Here is a 19,134-nt window from a genome sequence, read left to right as displayed (position 1 = left end):
CACGGTAACATCTCACGGAAGTAGAGGACAGAAGCAGGAAACTGACATAGGTACCATCCACAGGCCTTATTCACATTTCTCCTTTACCTACTTTTTAAGGGTATACAGTTTTTCTGGTGCTAGAAAGGGCCTTAGACTCTCCTCATTTTTCGGATGAGACAACGAGAAGAAGAGTCAAGGAGGCTAAAGGGCTATCTGAAGTCAGAGTGTTAAGAAGTAACAAATGGGAAGCAGGTGCTCTCTGAGTGAGAGCTCACCTTTCCTCAGAAACAGCATGCATCCGATGAGTCGTCAGAATCCATCACAAAATCAGTAAAGACCTTCAAAATAATCTTATTTCAAGTTGCCTCATCAGATGGATGCATATTTTTTCATATATTATTTTTCATCTCTCCAGACTTCAAAAATGTTCCTCATTTTAAAATTCACCGTTGTTCATTTGTTGAGACATACTTAGTTTTGCTGCATCGGGGATATGATAAACCAAACTCAAAGGAAAACTAGGCCAGGCTGGTCACCAATTGAAACAACAGGCTGCCTCGCCACCTTTGACCCCAGTGCAAGCTGTGTCTGACACAAAGCAGGCTCATAAACACTGAATGAATGAACGAATGGACAAATGGACAAATGAACGAACAACTTAAGTGGGATGACTAAATACATCAAAAACACCTTAAATTAAAAAAAAAAGTGCTTGCAAGTAAAATATAATTTTTATGCACAAAAATATTTTATGGAGTTGTTTTCACAAAATCAGAGTTGGAAGAGCCCTTAGAAAACATCTAGTCTGGTCATTCTTCACCCTGGCTACACATGAGTATCAACAGAGACATTAAAAAATAACTTGCTGAGCCCCACCCACACATGGGATTGGCCGAGGCATCTTTTATTTTTAAAGCTCCCCATTAGAAATCCCTTATTGTAAGGGTGATTCTAAATCCCTTCTTATAAAGATGAAGACATTGAGGCCTACTCAAATTCAAATGTCTTATTCAAGATAACACAGGTAGTTAGTAATAGAATCGAGACTAGAATCCAAGTAGGAATAGCACTATTATTTTTCTTAACACAGGAAATATTTCAAGAACAAAACTACATTTGAACTTTGAAAGTGTCGGCCATCTTTTAAAATGTGAACTTGGCCAAAAATCTGTAAACATTTGAACTCTTCCTAATGTATAGTCACTGTCATGGGTGGAAAGACAGGTTTAAGGCACCGAGTAGTTTTTGCCTGAGATACATATATAAAAAAAAAATGAGGGGTATGGTTCATGTCTTTCTAGTTAACTGCCAACCCTAAGCAATTAGTACTCTCCCAGTTCTCTTAATTAATATTGTGGTGGGCTTACAACAGATGTCTATCAAATATGTTTGATTTTTAAACAAAAAGAGGTACATGCATAAAATTGATGGAACTGACTATATGACAAAATATGAATCCATAATATTTGCCATATTGCTCACCAGGTTACATAGATAACACAAAATTTTAACTTTTATTAAAATCAAATAGTTACGTTTTAAAAATTACCTTTAATCGAATCGTTTTCGGCTCTCATTATGTCAATGAGTGAACTCTCCAGGGAGTGCATGTCAAATGTCCTGGGGCGGTCCTGTAACACAAACAGCCACAGACCACTTTTAAAATAGCATTTAATTATAAAAGAAGACAATAAGCAGCCCGGATGGGACACGGATGAAGAAGTGGCAATTTTGCTCCCTCTCTGTATAAGGTACATTATCACTACATTTTAAACACAAAACATCAAAACCACAAAAGTAAGTGCCCCGGGCTCGGCAAGGAGTGATTTGATTTCTAATAATAATTTCAATAATAACTAACAAAGGAAAAACAATGAAAACGATTTTATGTAGTTAAGAACATTCAATAAATATAAAATTAAACTTCGTAATCTTCCTCTGCTACTTAAGATCGCAGTACCATGGCGAAGCTTTCCAAGCTGGTTCCAGCAGTTCCGACTGACGTGGCACCTACACGTGCTATTCGCAAGAGTTATATCTCCCTACAAGCCAAGGTTTGAAAAGAGTCATCAGATGTTTTCAAGACCGCTAAGTGGCACAGTATTCTTGATTTTGCTGCCATTAAAATTAGAAGAAAGGGCGTGGAGAACTCCGCTGCTCTAAAGCCTGGCTTAACGAGATGCATTTCAGGAGTGGGTGAGGAATTTGAAAATACACAACAACCCAGCTGCTCTGGCATTCTTCTGGATGAAAAGTGCTGGAGATAACTAAAATTAAAGTTCAGCTTGATAAGTGAAAAGCGGGATATGGAAGACGTTTTCTGCTTAAACACATTAACAGGAGGCAGTAATGCATGCTTCCGACCCATCTTACGAATAAGCACGTATACAGGGACCACCGCTAGAGCATTAGAAGAATTTCACAACCGTCTCTTCAGTGATATTTTTCTCGTATTATTTTTTAACTCAAAGCTTTGGCTTTTTAAAAAAATTTCACCTTATTTTACCCCCTTTTAAAAAAAACTTTTGGGAATCTTTCTTTTCCTGGCTATCTTCTTAGGACCTCAAGGCTGGATGGAGCATGCCCTTCATTCAGGGAGTGTTTTTTGATCAACCTGCTATTTCTCCTCTGTTCTTCCATAATACTGCTCACCCCGTACTATTATTATACCTCCCTGAAGTAGGGGCCACGCCTCCCGACCCCACCCCACCACCTAGTCAGTGATGTTCATTGAGCGAATTCCTTTATGATACAAACTTTTTTTTAACCTCTGCAACTTGAGGAGCCCAAGCACAGCTCTATTTGGATATAATCTAACAGTTAAAGTAGAGAGTATCACAGGTATGATTACATCAGGCTATTCTGCTCTAAGCTAGTATGACTCATTCCATAACATCTTTCTTTCCCACTTTTTCTCCTAATTCTTTCCTCGTCATCCTCAGCTTCTCGACGTGGTCCACGGAGAGGCAGGAGGATGCCTGAGGGTTAGTGTTCACAAAAGGGGAGAGACCGTCCTGATTGTATCCTTTCTCACGTCAAGCACTGAATTAAATCAAAACACCTTTTGCATATTCTTTTGGAATCGAAGGCGTTCTTTTGGAAGCAAAGTGGATTTGAGACATTATCTGAGAAAGAAGTTAATACAAAGTTCCACCATCTCATTCGAAGGTAGCTGATTTATCCTTTATTTTCAGCAATCTGTGAATCAAACCCATAACCGGGCCCATCCACTATCTTCCATCTCTGGTACAAAACCAGTTTTGGAAGCAATCGTTGTCAGGGGCAGCTTACATGCCTGTGTCCTCTGACTGTCTGCTTCCCAAGGGCAGGAAGTATTCTTATATCAAATGTTCCCAATGAGTATAACTCCAAGGGTTATTTTCACCTCCTCGGCCCACAGCATGGCCCAGAGGGCCTGATGTGGCAGGAACTCCCTAGCAGATGATTGCTGTTTCATATTACTGTTTTCTATGTGTGTCATGATGTGAGACAGGTTGAGAGGCCTTGTCCTACATTTCTGTGTCACCGTGCCTGACACAGGACCTGGCAGGTAGAAAGCATGTATGTTTGCTAAATCACTGAATGAATGAATTCCTTCGAGTAATTTTTAAATGTTTAAGATAGTTCTCTCTCCTACTTCCTTATCTTAAAGTTTATTTTTACATTTCCCTTTTCCCCTTTCTTTTGCCAAAATAACTGCAATCGGGGGGAGGGGGGGGTGTCTCAACCTTTTTTTTTTTTTTTTAATGAAACTAAAGCAGTAAGCAATCTTGTGAATTTCCAGAACTTGGATTTTGCCGATCACTGAGTGACAAGAACACCAGAGAACCAGCTGATAAAGAATATTACACAGAGATTTTTGGTTTGCTTTTGACAGCTACTTCCAGTAAGTAAAGAAGCCTACCTTTTGCCTATAAGTTGCTAAATGTGGTACAAAAATTTAGCAAAGCCATTTTATACCCCCTAACTCCAGGGCCTTGCCTAAAACATAAATATTTCTGCTAAAATACCAACCGCTGACTTCTAATAGGGGGAGTATATTAACACTACAATCCTAAATGAAATTTAAAATTTCAGTAATGCTTTATGGAATTAAAAGAAAAAAAAAAAACCTTTCTATCCTTTTTACACTTATTTAACTTCCAAAGAAAGTCAGTACTTTGCTTTCATTTGTCATGATTTCATAAAAGGGTGACAAATAAATACCAATATACAAACTCTGATCAGCTGGTATCGATCTCAGATGCCATGCGTTCAGAAGGATTTTCAGGCTCTGTACGGATTCAGAAGGAAACTGGGTCTTGGCAGATTGCTGATGGCTACTAAGAACGGGGTACAGGACCCAATGGCACAGGTACCATGTTCTGGCCAACCCTGGCCTAATATGTACTGCTCCCCACAACCTGAACTTATTAGCAGTTGGGATTATTATAAGCTACTTTACATTGGTATAACTATTCATGATGCTTTGGTAATTCGAAGAGTTCAAAAGCCACATATTTTGTCAAATAAACATTCTGTTCTCAGAGAGGGTCTACAAAGTTTACCATTTCTAATTTACTCCATTAAACTGATCTTTTCAGTTCATTTGTAACCTCTAATTTAAAAAAATTAAAATGTAAGTGTCTGTGCCATTAGGAAGTAGGTGGAGTAGACACAAATAAATAAATAAACCCAAGGAATAAGAAGGTCATGAAGCTGGTTTTCTTACCCAACAATGAAAGTGTCAAATCAAGAGTGTTTTGATTTCCATAGCTTATTCTTCGATTTTGCCATTTTTGATCGCTCATTGGGCTGAGTATCGTAACCACTGATCTACTTTCTAGGATCCATTTCCCAGAAAGTAAACTAACTATAAAATAGAAGCCTTGTTAAGTGACAGCTCTTCTTGACTGAACTTGAGCTGATGACCAAAACACAAACATCAGCATAAATCAGTGGAATGGGCATTAGACACCAGGAGGCCCCAACTTCGCCATGTCATGTGAACTTGGGCACTTTCATCCTCCAGACCTCTTTCTTGGTATGAAAAAGAAAAGAGCTTGATTAGATCTCTAATGTCCTTTTCATAGTTCCAAAATATATTTGTATTCTAACCTTCCGATGTCCTTATTTTGTGCTCTTCCAGGATTTACAGTTTAAATTATGATTATGGCAGTCACCAAAAATGTGAACGAGAATGACTAATCAAAGTTTATCACTTTGTGCCCACAAAAAAGGTAGGGGTTGATGACAGATTAATGCAAAAGAACAAGCTTTAAAAGAATCCACTTAAAACAATTCATTGAAGGGGGATGTCCTGATTTCAGCGGGGGGGAAAAAACGGTTAAAGAATCTATTATAAAACAAAAAAACGACAACTGTATTTGCTCCAACCCGCCACTGCCAGTTTCTCTTGGCAGCCTACGGAGAGAAAAAGTAGAGAAGCAGAACTGAACTACCCTTTATTGAGCACCTACTGAATACTTCCATCATTCCAGGTACTTTATTAACACTACCTGAATGAATCCTCGAACCGCCTTATAAATTAGATTGTATTATTCTCGTTTTAATGATAAAAACTAAGACTAAGGTAAAGTCGCGGTTTACTGCACAGATTACTGCACAGTTCAGCAGCTTAGTCAGGAGTCAAGGCCAAGTCTCACTCCAAAGTAGGCAATGCTTCCTTAGGTAAGGTAACCATCTTGGCAGTCAAAGGATCACGCTAATTAAGGCACACGGGTGCATAATGAGACACTCTGCTGTCAAGTTCCAGGGTGCAGGACTGTGCTGGCTAGAGCCCAGAAAACAGTATTACTCAATAAATTTGAGTAACAGTATTACTCAAATATTACTCAATAAATGAAAGAAAGAACAAAATGCATGTATAAGAGTAGGATGATATCAAAGATACTAAAAACATAAGAAAAAAAAGAGTTTTATCTTCCTTCTCCCTGTTGAGATGACAGACAGATGTCATGCAAAAATTAGAGACCTGTCACAAATGTATCTCTAGGTTGTCTACCACCAACCGGGGGTAGAGTGGTACTAAGAGTAATAATACTACTACTATTAATGATAATATCGGCAGCTAACATTTATCTAGTTTAATGCTTTACATGTCTAATCTTATTTATTACTCATGAAAATCCTATACCATTAGGTATTTTCGGTTACTATCCCATTTCACAGATGAAGAAACTGAAGCATAATGATCAATAACTTTAATATTAGGTAACTGAAGAAAACGAATCTGAAGGAGGAACCAGGACTTCTGACTCTAGAACACGCGAGATTAATAATCATGAATGGAAATAAAAGAGCAATTATATTCAAGGCTCAGAAAAACAAGCTTGATTACAAGGCCTGGACCTCATTTTACTTGGTAATCTTAATTGTTATATTTAACATATTGAGTTGCATGTCATTAACCGACTGGTTTCAGTTTCTGTCAACTCTACTTCATAGGACAATGTCTAAAAGAAAAATCTTAGAAGTCACCATGAAAATCAAAGCTGACAGAAAGAACTTTCCAAAAGAAACAAATCGGTATTTCAAAAAGCAGGCCCTCTCCTTTTGATACACACCTGAATGGTCCCGACTGTCACGGCAATGTAAGAAGACTGCCATCGGCATGTAACTGATGACGCGACATGGCTTTTCATAACATTCCAGAGCAGCCACAAGAAGCACATGAACTTCTTGGTCTATTATTATCTGAAAGAACTAGATCGCAATTAGGCCGGAAACCGAAATCATTATTTGAGGTTTCGGTGGGGGTTTTTGTTGTTGTTCAAGTTCAGATGGATCATCTAAGCCTGCGTTCCTCACACTTGCAAGTCCATTGAAATCATCCGGAGGTTACAGGGTCCACCCCCAAAGTTCCTCTTTCAGGGTAAGGTCCAAAAATTCACATTTCTAAACAATTTTCAAATGAAGCCAAGGGTTGTTTTGAGGGCCAACGAGTTAAGCAATTTCATTCAACAGCTTAACTACTTTAGGTGCTTGGGGGCGTGATTTGTAGCTTACACCCTGGTTGATCGGCCATGACACAGCCCAGCTTAAAAATTCTACATCAACCATTTTAAGGTTTCCTTATAAAAGGAAGCACTTTGTTCTCAAAGCCCAAAACAGAGCACTCTGTTCCAAGCTCTAAAAAAAATTATAATCAAGTTCAATTTCAACAAACCAACCACCATGATGACTCTATGATTGGTTCTTGTCCTTTTATGCTTGAATGAATATACTTTAGCATTACTAGGCTGGGTCTAAAAGCAAAATGGAATTAATTGGATGTAACCACATTATTAAGAACCAAAGCCAAAATTCAGCCTCTCCCTTTACTCATTCTCTTCCTATAAAGACAGACGTTATTGTGATGGTCACTTCTCAGACTGCTGTGTGTCTGTATCAGCCTATGGAAGTTTTTCTTTCTGCCTTAAATTTTCTCTAGTGAAGAAGGGCAAGGAAAATATTTTGTTTTGAAAGTAAAGTCTATGCCAGTGTGTCAAATGGGTGCCAAAAGGAACAGAAAGTGTGAGATGCCGGTAGAGCCCATAGTTAATTAGAGGAAACTATGAGACTTTTAATCCAAGATTTTCCAAAATGTAAATATTCTTCTTGGATTGAATATTTAAGCCGGTAGACATCGAAAGTTGACTATATAGTCAGCTTTCAAGATTCACTTCCAGATGACCCACACGTCCTTCTGCAGGCCCGAGTCCCTTTTTTTCCCATGTCCCCCTAGCATGCTGACACTCCATGATACTGACAAGCTCTCTTACCACTGTCTTTCCACTGGACTGCGAGCTCCACTCACCTCACAGATTTTAGCATGTGTGGAGCACACAATGAGTCCATCACCGTCGTCACCCCAATAAGAAAGTGACTAACATATTCCTCCCGGCTCTGTGCATCTTATATATCATTTACATAAATTAGCTGCTCGCAATCATCGTGTGAAGTGGGTACTATTATCACCCCCATTTTAGGCAAACGAAACGATGAGAAGTTAACTAATGGCCCTAAAAGTCACACAGTAAGCAGTGAGGTCTGACTTCAGAGCAGAAGCTCAGACAAATGGTCCATTTAAATGAGTCTTGTCATGACCTAGAAATTTCAATCAATTAACAATTAACATCCTTCACTGTACACAGGGCCTAGATTCAGAGAACAGCTATCAGAGGTTAAAGTCAGAGGCAGGTATCTGCATGTTTGGTGGCATCTTGGATTCACTTTTCGGTCAGTACTTTTTCATTATGACCATTTTATAAAGCGGGCAAAGAGTCTTACAGATCTGAAGCTACCAAGTGCCACCTACAATAATAATAAACTCTAGCCAATGAATGGATGTCTTCGGTGTGTTATCCCGATTGGATCTATAGCTCCATTCGCTCCATGTGAATCGACAAATCAGATCTCTCTAGAAAGCCTTTGAGAAAATTTTCTCTTATTCTACCTTCGCTAAATAAACCACATTCACTTGAAGCATTAGAAATCCTTAAAGCGGTAAACATTAGTCACCACTTAATTCTGTTAAAAAAAAAACCAAACAACTGGTATTCTAGGCTTGATTACTCGGTTCCTGGATCAATAGACCCCTTCTTCTTCTTGGCATTTTCTTCATTCTCACCTTGCCTGGCACAGAGAAAGAATTAAAATATATTCCAAGACCTAAATTCATATCACCACTTACTAGACAAATGATCTTGACACCAGCAGCATCTCTGAACCTTGATTTCATCAGCCAAATGAGGATAACACCTCCCTTAAAAAACTAGGTGGGGAGAAATGAGATAAGGTATGTGACAACCTGTGCACAATACCTGGCAGCTAGTAGACCCTTTCAAGAAACATCCCCTCTGCCCCTTTTCTGGTGCTACGTGAAAGAGTCTAAAACTAACATTTTAAATTAGATATTGTTTATATCTGAATAATTCAGCTGTTCTGTGATATTTCCCATAGCCCATTTTCACAGAGATCATCAAAATGAACCAGAATCTATTAACCCCAAAATATCGGCATATGATTTCTCCTACATAATAAGCTATTCAGGGCAAGAGGCCAATAAATGAAGTCGGTAAATACTCTGAAAATTCATCCCTAAGGAATGAAGATATGAACACCCTTCCGGCCATTGCTCTGTCTCTGGGGGCTTACTGGCTGTCACAGCTCCTCTGCTCCGAGTCTCCTGGGCTGATCAGGGTCCAGAGACAGCAGGGAGAATGGTCACCCAAACGCACATTCTTTATTCCTAAACTGAGGCTTGTGTCCTATAACCCATGACATCTCTTCTCTGTCATGAGCCTTGACAGCAATTGTCAAAACAGAGCGTGTGCCCAGCGTCAGGCTTCCCGGGCCCTCACAGCTCCCACTCCCTCACCCTTAGCTCTCCTGAGTCTCCTGGACAGCAGGCATCTCTCAACACTCAGGCACAAAGCAAGAGGTCGCCAGGCTGTCTCCTTCATGAGGAGAAGGAGCGCGTTTGCCTTGGTCTCGTACTCCCAGCCACGGGCCACTGAAAGCAAGCATCAGATGTTTGTGGATTTAAAGAGAGCAAGAGATGAAAGAGATAAATGCAGTTCAAAGGCCCGCAAGAGACCTCAAACCTCCAAATTCCTCTTAAAAAACAAAAACATACAAAAAAAAAAACCCAAAAATCTTTCAGTCCTGTCCTGTTCTATCTCCTTTCGGAGATCCCTCCCACAAGCCACAGAAGACTGAACCTGGGGGAAGGCTGAAATGGAGAGAGGAAAACTGGCCCGTCTCCTCCCAAAATTTCAGTCACCAGCTGATATTTCAGTGTTTTTTTGGTTTTGTTTTGTTTTTGCTGGATTTTTTTTTTTTTTTTTTTTGACGGCCATATGACCACCAGCATCCTTCTCCACGCAGAAGCGGGGACAGGAGGCCAGTAGTGGTTTCCTTACAGATTGCCACCAGGTTGAGTCACGGTGAAACAGGCTGAGCAGGTGTGACAGAAATGTGGGCCTTGCTTCAGTTTCTCGCTGTTTCTCTTTCAAAAACAACGAGAAAAAAACATGTTTATGTTTTGAAGGTGGGGGGGAAAGGCTCCTGTCTTTTAGAGACATGTATTAAACTCTTCACAGACGAAAGGATGTAATAGCTGAGAAGTGCTTCGAAATCACAAGAAAGGGGGAGAGAGGGTTAGGAAGACACATGAAAGGGGACTGTCCCAGAGCTGACCACACCTGAAGCCAGGTGACATGTACGTGGGGGTTCGTGATGCTATTCTGTCTACTGATGAATATGTCTAAATTTTTCCGTAAAAAGAAATTTAAAAGACATGGGGGAAATTTTTTACTAAAAGAGGAAAAAAAAAAAAAAAAACCAAACAGCTGGTCACTAAATTTCTCAGCAGTGTTCAAGACAGTATTATTTAACTACAGTGATCTTATTTTTAAAAATTATAGCTCAGTTTACAAAATTCATCTTTAAAATGAAGCTCGCATACCGGTTAGACAATGGTTTTTACATTTGAAGAAACTGTGCTATTTGCAAGATTTTGAATTAGTATTATTATTTGGTGATTTGCTTTCTTATAACAACAGAATCTTTCGGTAACTACAGATTAGATATATTCATTTCATCCTCAAAAAGACCAGACAAAAGAAACGAGAAGATAAAGGATGAGGAAGGTTGAGCAACTTGTCCTGCAGGTAACTTATCTAGTAAAGGGCAGAGCCATATTTGAAACCTAGATCTGACTTCCATACTATAATCAGGAGATTTTTCTGAGTAGCAATGTTCTTATATTGAGTTTTGTTTTGTTTTGTTTAAGGTTCTTACAGACAGTAAGATGACAGCAGCTATTTTACTCACTAGCACTAGGTACATTCCTCAGAAACAACTGGAAGAACTATTAAAAGTATGTTATGTAACATTTAAATATAAATGCAGCTATATACTGTATAATACTGAGGGATTAACTATAGCTTAATCTAGATGTATAAAATAACAACGATGGAGATATATCTGGTAAATATTCAGCAAAGTGAAATTGCCCAATCTAATTACAATATTAAAAGTACGTGCATGGCTTAAGGCTTTATATTTTAATAATTCAGTTTGTAACCATGAGAGATAATCTGTAAGTGGCTGATGGAGTTTTTCTTTGACACATGATGGGGCCTGCATTCTGCTACCCCTAGGTTAAAGTCTGCCTTTTGTGGGACCGTTTTGTCACCAAATTTAAATAAGCACATCTGTGTACAAGGTAGTTTGTACAAGTGTGTATTTTTGTGACCATGAATAAAATATTTAGAAATGCCATTTACACGTTTTTGTTATGCTTAAAGTTGGCGTCTGTTAGTTTGCCTTGAAGTTTAAACAGCTCATGGATTAAAATAAAATGAAACTATTTGGGCTAGTTGTTAATTTGTTTATAATGAAAAAAAAAAAAAAAACACATGGTATCAAAGATTATAAATAAAACAAAACAATTTTTATGAGATAGCGAGTTCTATGCTTAGACCATAACATAGCAAGTGCTCAATAAATATTGATAAATCAGTGATAAATTAATTAAAATATGAAAAGCAAAACTCAATTCCAGGATAAAAGCTAATTCAAATCTATGGTACTTTTTCCTGTCTCTGAGGCAAAAAAAAAAAAAATCACAAATTCTCCATTAAAATATAATCTCCTTTAATATACACAAATGTTCTACATTTCTGAAAATAACTATAGGCAAAATCTTTCAAACTACTGAAAGATTCAGGTTACCGATGCTAACAAAAGTTTAGGTATACATACAATTGAAATTTCTTTTCAAGAAAATTAATGTTTCTGCTAAACGTTTTATAAGTCTTGGCTTGTATATAGCTTATTCAAACAGAGTACTCTGGGAAGTATAGCATGTATACTAAGCTAAGCAATACTAAGGACTGTTCGAACCTGCAGATGCTTAAGGTATATTTATATTATTTTCATGATTTTACTCAATATTAGAGATCCATACTTTAAATTTAAAAAGAAAGTAAGCTACCTAATATGGCCACATACTTAAGGTACCTCACAATAACTCTCCACTGTTAGGTATTATTATCTTGATGAAGTACCGTCTTCCTGAATTTAAGCAATTTGCTCAAGGTCACACAGCTAATTAGAGTTCAGAGTCAAACTTAAGTCTGGATCCAGAGCCTTCACTCTACTACATTTCTAGGCCCCGAAATAGCATTTTTCAGTAATTACTCAAGTTTCACCTTCAGAAACTGATTAAAAATAGGATCTACACCTTTATCTTTCTATCTACTAAGAATTTTCTGAAAACCTGAAAGTGGAACTCCTTCTGTTTCAAGAATATAAAATGTGATGACAATCTACACTAAATCTGAAGTTAAAAAATTATGTAGTGCTATAAATTTATCATGGTAAAATATATCTTAATTTCTATAAGAACAATTTTCTTCAAACAATTAAATATAAAATGAGTTTTGTCTGGAAAAATTAAAAATGAATGCTCAGGTTTTGGGCTCCCTGCCTTAAAGATAAACACATTATACACCTTATCTTGTCCGCTACAGGGCTGAAAACTGAGGCACAATAGAGTGCTGAAAAAAATATGATAATGAATCTTCAAGCTTATTTTCCTTATAGCGAGATAGAGAAAAGTCATAAGAAAAATCAGTTTAGACTCTAAGAGTCAAACTAGGCACATGTGAACTTTAAGACTACTTTTCCATTTCTTTTTCGTGAACAGCAAAAAGATTATTCTCAAAAGCATAAACTCATACACTAAGCGAGGAGCTTTTTTCTAGTTGCAACTAGCAAAGACTGCATTCACTAGACATGCAATAAACACGGTTTCCCTAAGAGATGCTGGATATTTGATGGCTTCTCTGAAGACAATGACAAAAAATCATCAAAAAACTCTATCCTGCCCAAATTCTATTCCATCAGAAAAACAATTAAATCTAGTTAAAAGTCTTTCAACTAAAAGGTATAAAATTGCATCTCATAGTCTTTTCCCAAAGTTTCTCCAGTATCTCAATTCTGCTGGAGCCAGAGCCACCCAACCTACTTTACAGTTAAAAAAATTAGTCTCCCCTCTTCTAATATAAATAAATACAAAGTCAGAGACAAGCTTCCTATGCAAAGATCCCTCTTGGGACTATATTAAAAAACAAAAAAAAAATGAAATGAGATTGCACTTTAGACAATTTAATAATTCACCGTGACTTTCAGAACTGAAGCAATGCAGTAAACTTTGTTTTCAAATATGATATATATAATTTAAGGATCAATAAACTGACAACGCAAGAAGAGCTTTAAAGTGACATGAATTATTTGGCTGGTTAAGACAACTTAAATCCATGGTGACTGCGTCTAAAGAGCACATGATCTCTAAGTCCTAAAATGTCTCCCTATTAATCAAATTTTAGTATTGTCTTTGTGACAGATTTGTCCCCTTTTTTTCCTGTCAACTTCCTGGTTCTTAAATAATGGAGGTGGGAGCCCAACTGAGTTGAAGATAAGAGAGAATCAGAATATACACTCCACAATTCCCCTTCACTTTGCTATAAATACAGAAGATCTAGGCACCCCTCCAAAAAAGCGTTATATTCAAACGTAATTATTGGCAGGTGCCCCAATATGTTATTTGGTTTGGACATCAGAATTCCAGGATGTGCTCGACAGGACGAGAAGGATTTTTTCCCCCCTTAACGTAAAGGTCAAATCGTGCCTTTAGTCACGTGAATGTGGACCTTGTTTCTTCATTTTGAAATTGGGACAATAAAACCAAACCTCAGAGGGCTGTGAAATCCTACATAGGAAGTGGGATAACACTTGCATGAAGGCACTAGCTCAGGGCCTGGTATGTACTAAAAACACAGAAAAAAAATACTGATCTGCATACTATCTCAGTTTAACATTAAAAAGTTAATAAATAAATATATTCTATTATTTTCCACTTTCAAACGTTATCTATCATCAGCTTTTGATCATTGTGTATCAGTTATTCACCGTAAAATATTTCCTCTCATCTTCCATGCCTCTGGGAGGCACTCTCCCCGATCCCACCTGTATTATGTCTTTGTGAAGAGGCGCTGCCATATAATGGTTAAGAACCAAATCTTGTGTGTGAATAGTAATAACAGTTTCTACCTCATATGATTGTTGAATGAATTAAATGAGTAAATACATGTAAAATGCTTAGAATATCGTACGTATGTCAGTTATTATTGAATATATATTAGTTTTATCTGAAAACTAAATTTGAGGCATGTCATCTGAATTCACATAATGAAAACTTTAAGCTAACCAAAAATAACTTAGAAACAAATTTTAATACAAAAAAAAAAATCCCAAAATATAATACCCTGTCATATCAGTTATTTAGAGGATTGTTCACATATCTGGAAACTTTGCTCTTGCTCTGGAAATATTGATAAGAGGTTAAGATTGACCAAAATAACTAGTTAAAAGTGTTATCATTAATTTTAATTCACTCTATGTACCCAAACCTGCATTAAACAAAGGGAAAAACCACTCTGATTCATTTCGAATTAAAATAGACATTGCTCAGTATTAGTTACACTTCAGGTAAATTATTTCTTTTTAATAGAACACCATGCTGGCCTTTGACTGGATATCAATATTATAATGTAGCTGCGTAAGCTCTATCCTATAATTTCTGTGGTAAATTTCAAGATCTCTCTTATACCTAAGGAATTTTTTCTAATAGCAATTGAAATTGAATTACTAATATCTATAAAATTTCTTTCCTAAAATGAATACATTTAATTAATACATTTACATAAAATAGCAGTTTTTTTTTTAAGAGTGGATTTTGACAGCCGTAGTTTGAATTTCATAGTAGCTTGCTTTAGGATCAAAAGGAACTTAGGAATGACCTAAGTCCCCTCAATGCTGTGACACTGATAAGGCCAAGCCCACATTGTCTCCTGGCTCCCAGTCAAGTCACTGTTCCTTCGAGTTTTTTCATATCAAATTTAAATATCAACTAGAAACTCTTTTTTGTGCCAAAAAATTAATTCAAAAATTAACATCCACAGAGAACTGCATTCATGTAAGTAAGCAACATAGCAGTCAGTTAACTAACTTCTTATATTTTCAAAACCAAAGTAGGAATTTCTGGTCATAAAGATATTTTTCAAATCACTTATTTTTATTGTGAGTTCCAAACCACCCCAATGCTAGTGCCTGCACACATGCGTGTGTGTGTGTGCGTGTGCGTGCTTGCTGCTGCACATGCAAGCTGGCGCATGCTCTCTCGTGCTCTCTATCTCTCCCTCCCCCCTCTCTTTCTCTCTCTCTCTCTCTTCTAAAAAATGGTGGGGACAGTGAGCAGAAATCAGTAACTTATTTTCTAATCCTACCATATTTAAGCCAGGTACACTGACTCATCCTTTTTCCCATCCTCAGCAAAACAAGACAACAATTCTAAGGGAAGACTTAGTTTCTAATAGTATGTCTCAGTATCAATTTTAGCCTATTTTATTATTACTTCATAAACCAGCTTACTCTCTAAAGAAACCATTTGAACGAAAAGATAGCGCAGGTTAAACACATTCCATTAGCTCCATAAAATATTAATCATGTGCATACATGTTAGTTTATTCATTTTCTGAAGCTTTTATTTTTCCCAAAGCAAAACTTTATCAAAAGTCAATAAACTGAGAATGGAAAATAAACCATGAAGTCACATAAGTTCACTCTGTCAGTATATAGTAGCAAAATAAAAAAGAATAGTGTAGTGAACTATAATTGAAAAAAATAAAAATATAAAAATTATTTTAGAAATAAATAAAATTGTAAAAAAAGGGACTAGTGTAGTCAATTCTGAGTCAATTTTAATCCAGTTAAAATGTATAAAATGCCATTTTAGATTTTTTTTAAATTGGCAATATATAAATAATTAATAAAAGTTACCTTTGCATTAAATTTCCCTTACATTTATGCTCAAAGGAATATCAGAAACAACTTTTTAAAAATAGCTTTCATGGGATTGAAAATGTTTCAAATGGCCTTCTACCTGACCACTAAAACACAATAATTGCTCTCTTCAATTTGAGTAAAATCCCTTTTTAAAAACAGAAGCCAACAGCTTTTTGGTATTTCAGCAAAAAAAATTATTTTTTAAAAAACCAAAACCAAATTTAACTAAATATTTTAAGATACATCCTAACCATGACCCCTGAATCCTTGGAGGAGGGATATTTAATTCCTTGGAATGACACAGTATTTTCTTAGCAAACTTCCCCTACCACTAAGCAAACCATTAATTAAAACAGATGATTCTGCTTTGCTGACGTCATATTTGGGGACATTACGACTATTTTGTAATCTGTTTTAGCGCTTGCAGAAAGATCCCTAAAATAACCCTCTAGTTAAAGCACACTTGTATGTATACACATGTATATATACAGATATAATTTTTAACCCTTGTTCTTTTAACCTAGAGTCTGTATTCTTATCAGCCGTGTGCTCTCGAGCAAGTTACTAATCCTTCTGATACTGAATTTTCTCACCTGTAAAATGGGATAATACTATAACTTACCCTGTAGGGTTGTTGTGAGGGCTGATGCAGTATTAGCTTATTAATCCATATAAATTTCCTAAACACATATAAATAATCATACCCCAAAAGTATACAAATTTAGTGGGGCATCTGAAATTTCCCTTTAGTTTGTATCTATTAACTAGACTGTCAGCTGATGATTTCGAAAACATCGAACAATGTGACTCCTGCAAAATAAGAATACACTGGTGGCGAGACAGACAAGTGATCTTGCTTGAAACTATTTTTAGGCATGGTTTAATTCTCTACACCCCTAGTGTTAACACTGGAAAATAAACGAACGGGAGAAAGGCATCATAAAAGAGTCACTCTGAGATCTCCAATTTCGCAGTATTCAGAAATAAATGGGGATGAAGAAAACATTCAGATCATTTCTCTAGCAGTCGTGACTGACACCAAGCGGGCCAGAATTTGCAGAAGTTTAAGAGGAAATTGGTGAATTCAGACTGTTTGGACTCTGAGGTTTAAAATGTAACCAGCGAGAAAACTGTAATCCAGGAGTTGGTTTTTAGTGACTCACTACCTTATGGTGGGGAAAAATAAATGTTTTGGGTTCTATAGTACTGCATAAGGGCAGAAAATGCCCATCAGTTTCCACAATAAAAGATATTTCTATCTATATATTATTTATTCTCACCTAAATAAGTAGGGGAAAACCAACCCTGATTCTCTCGTCAGGCTAGAAAGGTATTACAGTTAATAATTATGACATCACTAGCTACCTGGTAGTCATAATTATGCCAATTTATACAATTACCTATGGGAAGAGTACAATTAGAAATTTGCCCAAGAAACAGCTGAATATTTTATTTCAAATTCCATTCCTCTCCTGCCCAAATGATGTCTGGTGAGTAACTCAGATTCTGAGAGCTCTGATATGGACACAGACAATTCGAACTCTCTCAGTTAAATAGCTATTACACCATGCCTTCTTTCCTTATTCATCATAATCTATCAGTGGAACACAATCTTACCGGAAAAGGAAAAATGTTGTCAGCCCTGTTCAAGCTGTCTTCCATCCAGGACTTAGGAGCAAAGGCAGAGCTGGGGCGAGCGTACTTCTGGAGCTGAATATGATTGCTTGCAAAATTTTTCTTCAAAGGCGAGATGGAGTTCAGGGGTGTTATTCCTCCATTCAGCCCTCTGCGGTGATCACGGCCTTGGGAACCTCCCCAGCCACCATATCCGCCACCTCCCGGGCTCCAGGAAGAAGAGGGAGTAGGAGAGGGACTCTGGTAGCTGCTCCACGGAGAGGGGGGTTTGTTAAGATTATTCGCCAAATGAGGCAGCTGGTTAAAAGCAGCATTTCTATGTGTGAAAGGTGGGGGGTGGGGACTGGCAGGAGACCTCCTTTGCTGCTGATGCTGGCTGTGAGGATGCTGGAAATGAGGGTGATGAGGGTGGTGCTGTGACAGAGGCCCGATCTGCGGGGAGAAGCTGCCTCCGAAGCCAGGGCTGACATGATGGGGAAAATTTTGAAACAACAGAGCACCGTTATTAGCCGAAGCAGCCGGGACCCCTCCCTGGTGAAAGAAACTGGCATCTTCGTTGATGATTGTAGACGAAGAAGGCGCGATGGCCGCTGACCAGTTACTGAAACCAGTAAGAGACGATGCACTGGATGTCAAGGGTTGAGTGGAAGTACCTAGCCCCGCGGCTTCTTGATAATCAAACCCCGTCAACACTGGCGATTCGATTCTGATTTTCTCCTTCCCACTGCCGTTTTCTGAAGAGTTGTCCCCTTGATTTTCTTCGGATTTTGCCTTCTCAGTTTCAGGCAGGATTCCGGCTTCCTGCCCGGGACTCGGGGACAGCTGCTGCTTTTCCAAAGGGTCTTGCTGTTCCTGTTGCTGACTTTTTGCTTTTTCTGACCCCAGGATCTCATCCTGAATGTTGTGGGTGGCCGGAGCAGGAAAGAGCCAAGCTGACCCGGCACTGCTGCCGTTGGCAGCTGTGTTATTATTTATGAAAGCGGCAGGGCTGGGGGTGGCATTTTGGTGATGGTGCGGAGGCTGCAGATGTGGATGGAACCGGACTGGAAAAGCAGATTTATTCCCAGTATTGCTTTGCACTAGCACTCCAAACCCGTAATCCCCCATTTATTTTTTTTAGGAGCAGAATCTTACGATAAAAAATGACAACCTGATGTCTCACGCCTTTGTATTCTCTACTCCAAATTGAAGTTGTTTGTTTGAAATGTCTTATTTATAGCTAGCTCAAAGATCGCAGCTTATCACCCTAAATAGTTTTGATTTGTAATTCTGGTCTCTGAAAGACAAAGAAAAACCTAAAAAAAAAAAAATCTCTTAAAACGTTGACATGAATCCAACTGGGCTTATTTCTAGGAGGGAATACAAACGAGGAGGGTAAAAATCAAGTCTTTGGTTAGTAAAATAGGCGCTTTCTTTTTCCAAAGGAAAATGTACATGAATGACAAAAACACAGCTTCTCAAGCATCTATGGATGTAGAAGAATAAGCATTGTGCGGAGTAAAAATATATATATATATATAATTTAACAATCACATATGGTCTTCCTCAGCAGTTTAGATTCACTCACATAAAAATTAGAATAGGGCTAAGGGGAGAATACGTTCTTTTCTGGCAGCTTGG

General features: G+C 37.7%; 1 protein-coding gene across 3 annotated transcripts in view; it reads right to left on the bottom strand.

Annotated features, from left to right (window-relative positions):
- The window catches only part of CPEB4 (cytoplasmic polyadenylation element binding protein 4), a 57,040-nt gene extending 37,912 nt beyond the window's left edge, over positions 1-19,128 (bottom strand). For all 3 annotated transcript variants that reach the window (XM_025043098.1, XM_006906526.3, XM_006906527.3), the window contains exons 1-2: positions 17,497-19,128; positions 1,532-1,613 (exon numbers count right to left, since the gene is read on the bottom strand). In XM_025043098.1, the coding sequence (XP_024898866.1) occupies positions 1,532-1,613; positions 17,497-18,621 (1,207 nt within the window). In that variant the 5' untranslated portion in view covers positions 18,622-19,128. The remainder of the gene's footprint in view (positions 1-1,531; positions 1,614-17,496) is intronic.
- Positions 19,129-19,134: the final 6 nt, after the last annotated feature.

Source organism: Pteropus alecto, unplaced genomic scaffold, assembly GCF_000325575.1.
Source record: "Pteropus alecto unplaced genomic scaffold, ASM32557v1 scaffold40, whole genome shotgun sequence".
Lineage (NCBI taxonomy): Eukaryota > Metazoa > Chordata > Mammalia > Chiroptera > Pteropodidae > Pteropus > Pteropus alecto.
This window is presented reverse-complemented; position numbering and strand designations above follow the sequence as displayed.